Source organism: Heteronotia binoei, chromosome 3, assembly GCF_032191835.1.
Source record: "Heteronotia binoei isolate CCM8104 ecotype False Entrance Well chromosome 3, APGP_CSIRO_Hbin_v1, whole genome shotgun sequence".
Lineage (NCBI taxonomy): Eukaryota > Metazoa > Chordata > Lepidosauria > Squamata > Gekkonidae > Heteronotia > Heteronotia binoei.
In genome coordinates this window covers 87,485,639-87,500,524 of record NC_083225.1, presented here as the reverse complement: position 1 = coordinate 87,500,524, position 14,886 = coordinate 87,485,639, and the positions used below count along the sequence as shown (strand labels likewise).

Here is a 14,886-nt window from a genome sequence, read left to right as displayed (position 1 = left end):
CAGCAGTCCTCCCTCCTGCATGGTAAATTGTTGTTGAACATTTAGGAAATTAAAGAGCAGCTACTAACGTAAATGTGTTGGGGATAGGATGTGGAATGCTATTAATAGGAGCAAATTCAAAAGACTCGATTAAGGAGTTGATAGCCTTGGCTGTGGCTGAATAAGTTTTTTGGGTATGTCTTGTAGATCTTTGCTTATGCTCATTATACTGTTTGAGCATACTGAGAAAGAAGTTGTGGGCGACTTCTGCCTGGCTTCATGGCATTTGTTCTTTAGGTGTTCTTTGAATCCAGGTGTGGCATGGAGTCTGTGAAGCTTGTTTAGCTTCTACCTTCGAGTGGATGAGAGCAAACACATGCAAACCATATATAGATAAAATAGAACTATTGATAGTGACTGTGACTTTGGGGAGGTAGGAATGCCTGTATTTCCCTAGGATCCATGAACAAACAGGTTGGCAGTCTGTGCATAGTCCTGGATCCAGCCATGGTCCTGGATGTCTAGGTGGCAAGGAGCACACTTTATCAGTTCTATCTGTAATGCCATCTGTGTTGTTGTCTGGAGGAAAGACATTGTCTCGGTCATTCATATTTTGGTAAGCTCTTACCTAGAGCACTATGATGTGTTTATACAGGGGGTTGCCATGAAAAGAGCTCCAGCCGGTACAAACTACAGCTGCTTGTCCGTGGGTAGAGGTGATGTGTAGAGCACATACTTTACCTAATGTGGTTGAACTGCACTGTTTACCATTTTGCTTCTGGGCTCAATTAAAGGTTCTGGTTGTTACTTTTGAAGTTTTTCATGATCTGGTCCTGTTTATGTTAGGGAATTGCCTTCTTTCATATGTAGTTTCTAGATTTAAAGGTCACTGCAAGTGAATTCACTAAGGAGTGAACACCCACAAATTGACCTTCTTAGCTGTGGGACCTAAAGTGGTGAAAACTCTCCTTGCAAAAGCTCAGTAAGCTTCAGCCACACTATACAAACTCAGGTAATTAATAATTATTATTTGATATCAGTGTGTGTAGGATAGCCAGGAGATCCTAAGATTGTCTGACAGCCAGAAGTTCTTGCTCTTTTAATGTTATGCACCGCTAGATGGCAAGCTAGACTTATTTTTAAGACAAGAGACATTTCAAGGTGGTTTGCCATTGCCTGCTTCTGCATCATGCCCCTGATATTCCTTGGAGGTTTCCCACTGAAGACCATCCAAATACTAGCCAGGACAGACCCTGTTTAGCTTCCGAGATGTGATGAGATCGGGGTAGCCTGGATTACATACTCGGGTATCTTGTGAAGACATGTTGTTTTGTCAGGTTTATGACAGGTAGATTTCTGGATAGCAGTATGGCTCTGATTTGTAACCTTGTGCTGGTGTGAATTATGGCTGTAAATGTTTTATACAGAGTTTCTGTATTCTTGTGTGCTACTTTGTGACTGTGTGATTTTAACAAAGCTAATCTTAGTTTTTAAAGAGGGAGGGCTGTGTGTGATGCCCACACCCATTAAAATTGCTGTATGTTGAGAGTCATTCTTGTATTTGAAACAAGACCTCTTGTTTCAGATATAGTAAACGTTCTAAGAATTTTGTCTGTTCCTAGCTAATGGCCGTGTAAAGTTTCGTGTTGAGGGTGAATTTGAAGCCACCTTAACAGTGATGGGAGATGACCCTGATGTCCCATGGCGCCTTCTGAAACTAGAAATTCTGGTTGAGGACAAAGAGACTGGAGGTAATGCCAGAAGTCAGATTATTATGGATCTAATGCTGCTTTATAATTGAGTGCTGGCCCCACTCTGATAGAGTCCATTAACTCTTCTATTAAAGTAACTTGTGTTGTTTCTGGGAGCTATCTTAAATATTAATGATATCTTTTTCAGCATTTTGCTGCATGTTCTCAAACTGTACACTATCGATAACAGCTCTTCTAACATTCAGAAAAACTTGTTATGTTCTAGTACCCTATGTGGCTTTAAGCAAGCCTTTTAAATGTTGTCAACATTATAAGAGCCAGTGGGGCATAGTAGATAAAGCACTGGATTAAAACTAGGGAATGTCAAGGAAACCCAGGGCTGGGCAGCAGACAAAACTAACCCACCATGTAAGGTCAACCACTCACAAAACCAACCCACCATGTAAGGTCAACCACTCACAGAGTCTTGAAGAAAACTTCCATACACAGTATTTCAGTAGCAGTGGGCCACCCTATCCGAGGTAACTGGAGTCACTCGAATGGAAAAATACACCAAAATATATCAAATGTGCTTTATTAAAACAATGTGCAGGAATATACAGACAAGAGTGAAGAACAATGAGAATAAAATAACAAAACTGGCAGACTGCCTCTTCCAACATGCCCCACCCCCTTAAATTTGCATTCTTCAGTCTGCAACCTGAACTATCTTGAACTGCTGGGAAAGGTTCAGTTCAGTTCAGACCTTTATTGGCATAAAAGCAATAATGATTCACAATCAAAAGTAGGTACAAAGGCCTGAAGTATAGTAAGAACAATACATAAAGCAATCAATTAAAATGGCAGCCAATAATACTAATCAATAGTAGACACCCAGCAATTAAAATACAGTAGTATGCCTAGATTTAATTTTATAGGTTTCTACTAAGAAATTCACGAGTAATGTGGGGATTAACATCTTCTAAAAAGTAGGTTAGAGTTTTCCTTTTAGTAAATACATTGTGTTGGAGATATTCAGCTAAAAATTGTCTACGTTGTGAGGCCAGGAAAGGACATTCTAAAACAATATGGGATATAGAATCAAGGACTCCTAATTCACATGGACATAATCTGTTTTGGAGAGGTATCTATCTAAACCTACCAAAGAGAACTGTTGATGGGAAGGCATTTAAACGTGCCTGCTGGGAAAGGTGGGATAAAAATGTAGTAATGTTAATGTGCATTAAATTATTGCTCTGTTTTTAATTTAATGGAAGATGGTCGAGCCTTGGTTCACAGTATGCAGATAAGCTTCATTCATCAGTTGGTCCAGTCTCGTCTCTTTGCTGATGAGAAACCATTGCAGGACATGTACAACTGCCTACGTATCCTTTCTAAAAATTTGTTATGAATTGGTATCTATAGCCTTTCTCTTAGAACTGGTTCCCAAACCACGGGGACACAACTACATGCAGACGACAGGGCTTGTTTGAATAGCTAGGTGAACAGTTTGTGGAAGCTTGTAGAAGCTGCACTTGTTTATTTGATCTCCTCTATTGCTAATGTATTAGCGGATTCCTAGCATTTTCCAAGCTTGGGGCTACTCCAGGCAAAGTTGGAGAGAAGATCAGTGAAGATAACTTTACCTGGATGCTTAAATGGGCAGGTAGCATTCTTGATGGTAAACATCATCTATCATTACCTTTCTTTGACTGTGAAGGGGACCGAGCAATGTATATTGTCTAGTTTCTTTTCTTTTTGTCCTGTTTTTCATCAAAATTTGTTCTCAGCAATAAAGATGCACAAATGCGTCTGAAGTTCAAGAAACATTTTCTATGGAGAAGGGACATTCAGCTGAGCTTGGATCTAGGCATAGTAGAGGGGTACATGGCTGCTTTCCACCTTTGTTGTCAGTTGAAAGTTGAGCTTGGAAGCAGGGGAACCAAAGGGAAACACCCAAAGACCCTCACTTTGCTCCAGTTTTTAACTGAAAGGTTTCATCTTGTTTTATGGTATTGTAGCTTGAGGGCTGTTTTATAAACCATTCTAAGCTGTTTCATGTTGTCTCTGATAACTTGTTTTAATATTGATGTTCTTATGGTAATGGTTTTTCATTGTTTTATCATACTAATTTTTATGCTAAGATTTCTGAGAGGCAGCATATACATTTGGTAAATAAATATCCACCACATGTTAGGCTGACAGAGAACAAAATGCTTTCTGAGCCCACATATCAAATAATTTATTTAGGAGAGCATATCTTACTGCTAAATGCAGTACCATTCCTCCCCCTCTCTGGTATCTATAAGAAAAAACATAATACAGGAAAGAGAGTATACATTGAAGAGAAATTTTAATGACAGTGTAAAATGTTAATATATAAGTCATGAAGACTGTCAAACTTCCAAAGTTTACCGTGTCTATCAGCATTTATGCAAATATTTCATATATATGTGATATACCATTTTCATGTTTAGCTAGATTTTTTTTAGAATGCAGACCATAAAAAGCACAGGAGGTATGTGTTGGATAAATTTAGTTTTAAAATATTTTCTGCTGTTAAAGTTGCTTTGCAATGAAAGCAATTCAAAAGAACAAGAAGTCCTTTCTGTAGTATATGAACAAATATTTTACTGAAAACTATTGTAAATTGTGACAGCATTTTTCTGTGTTAACTTAACTTGAATCCTGTAGACTCGTTCTGTTTGTCACTACAGTTGGAAGTTCTGCATTCACAGACTTTAATGTTGATTCGAGAACGTTGGGGTGATCTTGTGCAAGTGGAGCGCTACCATGCAGGCAAATGCCTGTCTCTCTCAGTTTGGAAGTAAGTAAAAGAATTGCTTAGCTCCTAAAACATCATCCAGCTGACCAAAATATAACTACTGGGATGAAAACTTAAAGTTCAAATCTTGAAACTTTAGGAACTGCAGTATTAGAATATTTGATTACCTTTACTATATTGACCTGCAACTCTGTTGAACTTAGTGGAAGTGCTTTTATAGCTTAGTGAAATCAAATGATGCACCAGTAATTTCTAGAATGGAACTTTTAATTGTCAAAATTTCTTAATAACATTATCAGACTGTTACTCCTGCTACTCATATTTAACCAGTGTGTTAGTGAAAGCTGTTCTGATTAATGACAATACAATACTCCAGAATATTCCTTACACTTTCATTCAGCCAGGCCAGCATACTGCACAAATACTGGTTTGTATTCAGTAGAAGGGATGTCCATTAGTAAAATTGGACTTCTGTGCCTTTACTATCTTGCTGAAGCCCAAGGCACTCTGCAAAATGCTTCTACTGGGCAACAGAAGCCCTCCAGGAACTGTAGGAAGGATAAATTTGCAATGGAAAGAATCAGCAGAAATCTATTAGTGGAAAAAAATGTCATAAATATAATACAAATAATCTGGGCTTTGCTAAACCAGATCAGTTCTCATTGCCCTTAAGTTTAAAGACAGAACTATGGATTGGAAGCAGTGTTTAAACTCTGTCAACAGCAAGTGTTCTCTGCTAAAACACAGAGCCTTTTGTCAGCATGTGAATGCTTTCTGCATAAGGGATAAGCTCAATCCAATCATTTTCTCTCTTCTGAGCAGCTTCTACAGTGAATTATGCAGCCTTAAAAGTAACATTCTGGACCTTGCAAACTCATAAGTTGGCAATATCTTATTGTTTGAGATCAGACAGTAAGCCATGTTATGAAGAAAATCTAGGTGGCTGTCACAAATCTGCTGTTAGTAAGGTAGGAGGTGTGGAAGAAATGTACCAACCATAGTTTGCTGCCACTACAGCTCTTTGCTTATGATGAAGAGGATATTCAATCCCAAATCTCAGAGTGGTTTCCCTTCCCCTCCCCACAGCAGTCACCCTGTAAGGTAGATGGAGCTGAGAGAACCCCCCGAAGGCAGCCCTTGAATGGAACAGCTCTGAGACAGTTATGACTGATCCAAGGTCATTCCAGCAGCTGCACGTGGAGGAGTGGAGAATCAAACCTGGTTTTCCCAGATAAGAGTCCGCACACATAACCACTACACAAGACTTAATCACTACACCAAACTCATAAAGGGCTAGTGAGGAATTCCTTTTGTTTTGTGGTATTTTTATTTGAAATAGTTACCTTGGCTCTCCTTGTAAATATCTACAAAGCAGCTTACAAATAACTGAATAACAAGACAGGATAAAATATGCAGGAAAAACAAATAAAATGCAACACAATGATGTAAAAAACCATCTGATAAAAAGCATTTAAAAAACTATGGAGAAAACAGCACAATCTGATAGATCAACTAATAAAATTCCCCTGGTACTAGGGAAATCTAAAATACCTAGAAAAATAAAAATGTAGTAAAGAGGAGTCTAAAAGCTTGTAAATTTAGTACAAAGAAAGTTTCTGTACAATGAAGTCCAGAGTGTGGCACTCTGCTTTTAGTCATTTAGCTTGGGAAAGTGAGGAGATACAGAACAGAGTTTGTAATTAAGATTTTGGTCTGTAGGTAGTCTTATAGTTAAGAAGATGAACACTTACAGGAACTGCCTCAGTTGCATCATGAAGTGAAATGGCTATATGAACCTACAAGTTGACTTATACTGAACAAGAGCCTTCTTCTGTCAAGGGTCAGTATTGTCTATGCAGATTGGCAGTGGTTCTGAAGGCTCTCAGGCAGAGGTCTTTCATATCACTTACCACCTGATCCTTTCTTCTGAAGAGGCCAGGGAGTGAACTGGGGACCTTCTGCATGCCAAGCAGATGTTCTGTCACTGAGCCACAACCCCTCTCCCTGTATAATAGGGCTAGGTCTCCACATGTGGCAGAATGAGTAGGTATACTCATGAGCTGGTAGAACAGGTAGTACCACCCTACACTGCAGGTAAGCAGAATCACATTTCCCCATGAAAAAAAAGCCTTCAAAAGAAAAACACATGAGAGGGAAAGGTTATAGTGTGTATATAGCATAGTCTATCACATACTGTTCTAGTTTTCCATTTATAGAGAGTTGCTAAGGTAGAGATGAAAAAGGTAATTCTTCATCTGCATTGTGATGTGGTACAGTCTGTTCTTCCAGCTTGGCTCTGTACTTCCTGATTCTGCTGCATTTCGCAGCCAGGTTTGGGAGGCACATCAGGAGAATGCAGATTCCGGTAATCTGTGAGACTGGCAGCAGCCTCTTATATTAGGCTGGATGTAGGCACCCTGTCCAAGAAAATTCTCAAACTGGAAATAACAAGTTGGGATAGCTTGCTATTATATATAGGGAGTTGTTATATATCTATGAGATAAGCATAAAGCAGTCTTTAATACAGCCACAGAAAATTAGAATCTTGTCTAAACAGAAGTTGATAGCCTTTTTTTTTTTAGCTATTTAGACCAGGGGTGTCAAACATACGGCCTGCGGGCCGGATCTGGCCCCCAAAGAGTTCCAATCAGGCCCTTCAGCAACTGGCTGTTGTCTGTTTCATTCTCCCTTGCCTGCTTTGTCCAGTCGCCATTTTGTGTTTCTCCTCAGATAAGCCAGCCAGCAAAGCAGCCTCTCCCTGCTCTTTCCCTCTTCCCCTTCCCTTTCCCCAAAGGATAGAGGAGGGAAGAGGAGCGTCAGCCAGTGAAGGAGCTTGGCTATATAGCTCTGCTGTGTTGATTGTTTGCTCAATCAACCACCCTGCAGAGCTATTGAGCTGAGCCTCTCTTCCTCCCTCTCCTTGTCCCTTGAGGAAGGAAGGAAAGAGCTTCAGCTTCCCCACCATCGGGAGAGATACAAAGAAAGCACTTTTAAGGCTAGTGACATTTTATTGAAGGTATGAGGTTTTTGCTTTGCTACACAGAGAGAGAGAGTGAGTTTTGTTGGGCTTGTTATGGGTACAACTGGATTCCCCTCCTCTTTTTCACTGTATTCATACCCTCCAGTCTTTCTCAATAGGAAAGCATGTGAACTATTTGGAAGAGCAATAACAAGCCAGCATTAGAGTGTGTGTGCAGCCTAGGCTTACTCAGCAAATTTCTCTTAATTTTTCTTTCACATTTTCCTTTGATTGGTGATTTTGAACTTAGACTTTCCAGATAGTAAGTAGACTGATTACTGAGCACTGTACATGGCTGTCTCTCTGTTCTTTCGCTGCCGCATAGGGGTTGTAGTTATTGTTCTGGGGAAGACTATAGTTTTGTAGACAAGCACATAGCCCTCAGTCTGTGCCATGGTGCCTTCACATGTTTTTGACTAGTACATGAAGCAGCTTCTGTACAAAGCTCACAATGCCCAGCTGCTTCATGTTTTCCTCTGGGTCTTAGGCTCAAAGCATTGACCATGAGATCTCTGTAATGAATGTCAATAAATCAAAAGTAGGTTTGCAGCTTACAGATGTACACACCTGAACAATACCTGAATAGCATATTCAAGACTGGTATAGCACAGACATTGATGTTTTTATGCAATAATTCATAGCAAAAGGTGACATTTATCGGACTGTAAAACAAAATATTGCAAGCATGCTACTGTTTTAAGCATGTTTTATTTTAAGTAAAAAAAAATCTTTAATTGTGTTTGTGCCCTTTATAAAGTTTATATGGCTGCTACCTGGCATTACATGTTATGACACACTTGGCCTGGCCATGTCTCATTTATGTCAAATCCGTTCCCCATAACAAATGAGTTCAACACCCCTGATTTAGAACATTGTTTACAAGGCCATTGTTTACTATGGCTGGCATAGTCCTGAAATGCTTCAGATTCCTAAAGAGTATTTTAGGGCTCTTAACAACTTAGTTAACATATCTCTGTCTTAAGCCAACAGGTGGTTGGGAGAAAAACAGGAACTGCATCTCTTCATAAGGTCACTATTAAGATCGATGAGAATGATGTGTCAAAACCTTTGCAAATTTCCCATGAGCCTCCACTTCCAACTTGCAATTCCAAACTAATTGAAAGAGCTATGAAGGTAAATATGAGTTGGAGTTGATACATTTACCTGAAAAATAATTGCTTGATAAAATTATGTATCTGTTTAGCATATTTATGTGCCACCTTCCAATCAAAACATGCTCAAGGTTACCTACATTAATAACAGAAGATTTAGATACAGTAAATGTTCTAAATTGAATTATAAATAATTTAACAAAATTTAAACATCAGGTTCACTAATACTGGCCTACATTGCTGTGGAAATCCAGCTCAAAATGCTCTGTTTAGAACTATGAGCTTAGATTTAGGTTTGATAATAGTAATGTAACTACTTTTTAAAGTAAGTGCTTTATTTTCTGTTTTTCAGATAGATCACTTATCTGTAGAGAAGCTCCTAATAGACAGTGTCCATGCAAGAGCGCACCAGAAACTCCAGGAACTGAAAGCCATTCTTAAGGGTTACAATGCCAATGACAATTGTATGTGGTCTTTGAAATACACTGAATTTGTTCTTAATGTGGTGGTTCTGTTTTGCATTTTGCACGTATCCTTGCTTACCTTAATGCAAGGCATAAATATTGAAGTGGACAAAGCTGTTGAATGCCAAATTTCCTCTGCTTCATCAAATTTGCTTTTCTTTATAAGGTCCAAATTGATAGCTTTGGTGGGAGGAGACATCTCCTCCTGCTTCAGAAGAAAATGTTTTTCTGCATTATGAACTACTTGCTTGAATTGAGGGATTTCTTTGACTTACATTGCTTTTCTGTCTCAAAGTAAGTGATAGCAGACATTTTCGCATTTCATGAGAAGGTGGAACCCTGCCATGTGTATACTGTAACTCTAGTATAGTCTTTCCTTGGTCTGTTGAACTGGCATTATAATTAATGGAATTGCTGGCAATGGTGGGTTTTTAGAAGTTCTTTCTCTTGACTTGTAATGGACTTGGGGTGTGCCCTAAAACTGTTTCTCATGTAGAATGCATCATATATATAGTTACTAAGAGAAGGTTCCCTAGTTTACTGCATTTACTCATGAAACTGCTTCTTCTACTACAGGACCCAGTGCCATCATAGTTGTATTCAGACCCCCCAAACAAAGTACCAGGTTTTTATAGATCATGTGGGAAAGCATCAGGCTTTATCCACTAATGGTGTATTGATTGATATTTAATCCTTTATCAATAAATGTATTTTCAAATGAGTGAGCAAGGGCATCACCAACAAAAACAAATGCAAATGTGCAAAATGGCATAACTGTTTTTATTCAATTGATTTTGCTGCTTTGATGCTTAATTAAAGCTTAATATTGATTCTTTAAAATAGTTTTCATTCAGAAGCGTTTATCTTGCAATTAAAGAATTATTCCTGAAAAGTCAGTGTTAGCTCTGGTAGATTTATTTGCTTGATTAAAGCAAACTGAACTTCATATCTCAGTGCATTAACTCTTGATTGTTTAATCTAGCTTTTATAGAAACAGCTCTCCCAACACTTGTTATCCCTATTCTGGAGCCATGTGGTCGCTCTGAGTGTCTACACATTTTTGTAGACCTTCATTCTGGAATGTTTCAACTAATGCTTTATGGACTTGGTACGTAAATGAGACATTACTTCCATGTAGGTGCATTCTTCTAACTATGATCACAAAGTTCACTGGGGGGTTGCATGATTTACCTATGTACCAATGGCCTTCTAATTAAATGAAATACATTAACCTTGGCTGGTAATGCTGAGTTGAATCCCCCCCTGGGAAGGGAGATGTAGATCCTCAGGAAATCCAAGTAAAATCATAGGCATAAAAACATAGAATGATTTGTAAGCTTCCCTTCCAGCACACACAGGAATGGCCAATGTCTTAACAGCGGCCGTTAAGTGGAATGGATTTTAAAAAGTTAGGAAGATTTTGTAGTTAAAATGCTTGAATCCATCACAATACTTAGAACACTTCAGAATTTCTGAGGAAAATGTATTAAAAGTTTACAGAATTAAATATTGTATGGTTAAGGTTATTACTAGAAATTATATTTTGGTTGGATGGGTCCATCTCAGTGAAGCATTTCTTGTACTACATAATATTCTTTGATTTGTAAAAGGCTTGCACTTTTATAGCACCAATGGGGTATTTTCCAGAGCTTGTTTTGTTCATATGGACATTGTATGTATGCACTCTTGCATACTTATGGTGACCCCAGCAAGCAAGGAGCAGAGGTGGTTTTCCATTGCTTTCCTGTGCGGAGTCTTTCTTGGTGTATGGACCATAATAGATTCCAGTATAATCTGACAAAACCCGAGGTCTTTCTGTGATACAGCATCATAACAGGAAGCACAAGTTAGCTTCAGTGACCAAAGGGGAAAAATATGAAACATTCAGGTTTTGCTTGTTGTTCTAAAAGCAATAGGGGGCTGGACCCCCATTAGGTTTGTTCTTCAGACAGTGGAATGTGTCTGTCCCATGTGTACCAAGGCTCCTTGTGTTGGAGAAGCTTCACTGAGCCAAATTAAACCTTTGGATCCAGCACAATATGATTTCCTTCCAAATATTTAAATGTAAAGAGTACCTGGTTATATACTCACTAGTGTTTCTTGCTTGAAAGTCCCACTCTTGTGTTTTCAAATAAATGAAAATGAGATCACTTACTGAATTTCCCTGTAGACCAGCAAACACTGGATGACATAGAGAAGTCTGTCAATGATGACATGAAGCGTATCATTACTTGGCTTCAGCAACTCAAGTGAGTAAGCCGCAATATTACAAACTTTTAACTGTGCAACCTACATTTTTTTTGTATTGCTGCACCTTCCTTACTCTCTTCCAGCAGTATGAAGCTATGAACTGGTTGACAGATCGCACCCAAAGAGTGCTTGTGAATGGTTCCTCATCCTCTTGAAGAGGGGTGACAAGTGGAGTGCCTCAAGGATCTGTCCTGGGACCTGTTTTGTTCAACATCTTTATAAATGATTTGGATGAAGGAATAGAGGGAATGCTTATTAAATTTTCTGATGATACTAAATTGGGAGGGGTTGCAAATACAGTAGAAGACAGAAACAGGATACAGGATGACCTTGACAGGCTGGAAAACTGGGCTTAAACCAATAAAATGAATTTTAACAGGGATAAATGTAAAGTTCTGCATTTAGGTAGGAAAAATCCAGTGCATGGTTATAGGATGGGGGAGATTTGTCTTAGCAGTAGTATGTGCAAAAAGGATTTAGGGGTCTTAGTGGATCATACCCTGAACATGAGTCAACAGTATGATGCGGTGGCTAAAAAGGCAAATGCCATTTTGGGCTGTATCAACAGAAGTATAGTGTTCAGATCACGTGATGTGATGGAATTGCTTTACTCTGCTCTGGTAAGACCTCACCTGGAGTATTGTGTTCAGTTTTAAGCATCACATTTTAAGAGGGATATAGACAAACTGGAACGGGTCCAGAGGAGGGCAACGAAGATGGTGAGGGGTCTGGAGACCTATGAGGAAAGGTTGAAGGAGCTGGGGATGGTTAGGCTGGAGAGGTGACGGCTGAGAGGTGATATGATCACCATCTTCAAGTACTTGAAGGGCTGTCATATAGAGGATGGTGTGGAATTGTTTTCTGTGGCCCCAGAAGGTAGGAACAGAAACAATGGGTTGAAATTAATTCAAAAAAGTTTCTGACTCAACATTAGGAAGAACTTCCTGACAGTTAGAGCAATTCCTCAGTGGAACAGGCTTCCTCGGGAGGTGGTGAACTCTCCTTCCTTGGAGGTTTTTAAACAGAGGCTGGATGGCCATCTGACAGCAATGAAGATCCTGTGAATTTAGGGGGAGGTGTTTGTGAGTTTCCTGCATTGTGCAGGGGGCTGGACTAGATGACCTTGGAGGTCCCTTCCAACTCTGATTCTATGAATTCCAGTAACAGTTCCTATTGTAACTATACGGAGATGTTACCCTGCCAAACATATACCAGTTCAGCAAGTAGCCAAGGGTTTTTTCCCCTTCCCTTGTATTGCTTTACTCTCTCTTACAAGCTTTGTACCACAAATTTATGTTTATGAAACACTTTCCTTGGATCTAGTCAGTCTTACAGACAAAATCATAGTGCAGGTTGCTTCTTCTTGAGCATATATTTTTATCAACAAGATTAAATACCTAGATTCCAAGTTAGTGATAATTGATAACATGTTAAGGTGCAATTTGTTTCTAAAACTTTTAATCAAAGTTCTTGCAGAGCTAGTTGTGAATGAATGTATAAATTAATCACTCCTATCAACTTTTGTGCACTGTTGGTAAATAACTTTGATAGCATACAATGTCTCCCACATACTATTGAGCTTGATATAAACATCCTGGACAGTGCCATTTCATTTGATCAAACCTGTTTTTGAAATTCTTAGACTGTAAATTGCTTTGGATAAAGACTTCTTTGTTCCTGGTATATTTTTAACTCCCATGTAAATTATGTAGTTCAAAGAAGAGAAATGTAGTCTTGCAAATGTGAAGGGTTTGTTTAGTGAAGCTCCAACAGAAGTGGATCTTTCCCACTTCCCATAGCAACTCAGAAGGTCTCTGAAAAGTTGAAATAGGTTGTTATGGGACCCACTTAGGCAAAAGGCCACACAGCCCAGGGAACTACAATGAAATGGGACAGCCTGGTGAAATCTTTCCCCTCTTGCCAGCAAAACCTCTTGCACCAACAACTATTTGCCCTCCTGCTCTGTAGCCCTCTGGATGTAACCCAATGACCACACACACAAAATCCAACATAACTTTGTGATTGTATTGTGTGTGTGTGTAGAAAGAGAGATCATTCCTACTTACATGAATTACATTGATCAGTCACATATATACTGACAGGCAGCAGTTGATAGTTTTGACTCTGTGACAGTTGGATGAATTTATACAAATACATCTGTCAGAGTCACACTTCACATTTCGTGTTTGTGTAAAACATCTTAGGTATGCACCTTGAATCAAAATGTGTAAAGTGGCTGCATGGTTTCTGAATGATTATAGTCAAACACATGATGATAGATGTCAGAAGACAAATAAGAAGTATTTTGTATGAATATCAGTGATTTTCTGTCTTTCCCCTTTCTTCTCCCATTAAGGTTTTGGCTCGGGCAGCAGCGTTGCAAACAATCAATAAAACATTTGCCTACAGTCAGCAGTGAAACGCTACAACTAGCTAATTATGCTTCTCACCCTGTGGGACTTCTCTCCAATCAAAAGCTCTTCATCAAGCTCACCCGACTTCCACAGTATTACATTGTAAGAGATAGTGCAAATTTTCCTATGTCTCTGGAATGAAGCAAGCAAAATGGGCCTTTTTTCCAAGTGGAAGATGAATGAAGAGAAGCTAGTTGTAATCACTGCTTTGATCTTTGAGTTACCAGTGCATAGCATACTGTCCATTTTTAGCAAGCCACGGTCTCTTCTTTTCCCTCTCTCTAGCAGACTCTCACATTTTCTTTTTATTTCCTTGCAGTTAATTGAAGGCAGGGATGGGCAATTTCTGTGTTCTCAGAATCCTTCTGTTGTTTGGCCATTTGCATGCTACCCACACACTGCATAGAACAGGGGTGGCCAAACTGTGGCTCTTTCACACATACTGTGTGGCTCTTGAAGCCCCCAACACTGTCAGCTGGCTTGGAGAAGGCATTTGTCTCTTAAATTACTTCTCCAAGACAAGCCAGTCAGCAGCTTGGAGAATACATTTAAAATTGCTTTCTTTCCACCTCTCCCTCTTCCCTCCCCCAACTTCCTTCCTTCATCTGACATTCATGTCTTGTGGCTCTCAAACATTTATTCTTTGTGGTTCTTACATTAAGCAAGTTTGGCCACCCCTGGCATAGAATATCAAGACAAAATATGACAGTCTGGAATAACTTCCTTACAGCTTGGAAACTTTGATCTAAACTATGGGCAAACTTCTATTATATTTTGAATCAAAATGTGGTTGGGCCACCAGGGACCAGATGAAATTGGAACCTGATCTGGCTTGCTGCCGGGCCTAAGGCAGGGGTTTATAACCCTGTTGAGCTTGTGGGCACTCAGAATTTTGAGGAAGAGTGGTGACTGTTTTGGGGTGGGGCCAATCACAAAATGCTAGGAGGTTCTGAGGCAAGTGTCTTGATACTTGTACACACCACTGTTTCCAAGCAGATGCTGTCTGCAGGGACAAAGGCCTCCTGCATCAAGGATCTGGAGGGTGGCCGGAATTAGTTCTCTGCGTTAAGGAAGAGATGCTGCTTGTTTTCAGTTTCAGACCAAGGAAGTGTTTTCCCCCTGTGTAGCTACAGGGAAAGATTTCCAAGCCATGAGATGCAAGAAAGTCCGAC

The 14,886-nt window shown here is 39.4% G+C and overlaps 1 protein-coding gene across 4 annotated transcripts in view; it reads left to right on the top strand.

The window, feature by feature from the left end:
- The window catches only part of MED14 (mediator complex subunit 14), a 69,076-nt gene that overhangs the window by 12,822 nt on the left and 41,368 nt on the right, over positions 1 to 14,886 (top strand). For all 4 annotated transcript variants that reach the window (XM_060234134.1, XM_060234137.1, XM_060234135.1 and 1 more), the window contains exons 6-13: positions 1,602 to 1,730; positions 2,948 to 3,055; positions 4,365 to 4,497; positions 8,458 to 8,608; positions 8,939 to 9,050; positions 10,033 to 10,158; positions 11,221 to 11,299; positions 13,657 to 13,816. In XM_060234134.1, the coding sequence (XP_060090117.1) occupies positions 1,602 to 1,730; positions 2,948 to 3,055; positions 4,365 to 4,497; positions 8,458 to 8,608; positions 8,939 to 9,050; positions 10,033 to 10,158; positions 11,221 to 11,299; positions 13,657 to 13,816 (998 nt within the window). The remainder of the gene's footprint in view (positions 1 to 1,601; positions 1,731 to 2,947; positions 3,056 to 4,364; positions 4,498 to 8,457; positions 8,609 to 8,938; positions 9,051 to 10,032; positions 10,159 to 11,220; positions 11,300 to 13,656; positions 13,817 to 14,886) is intronic.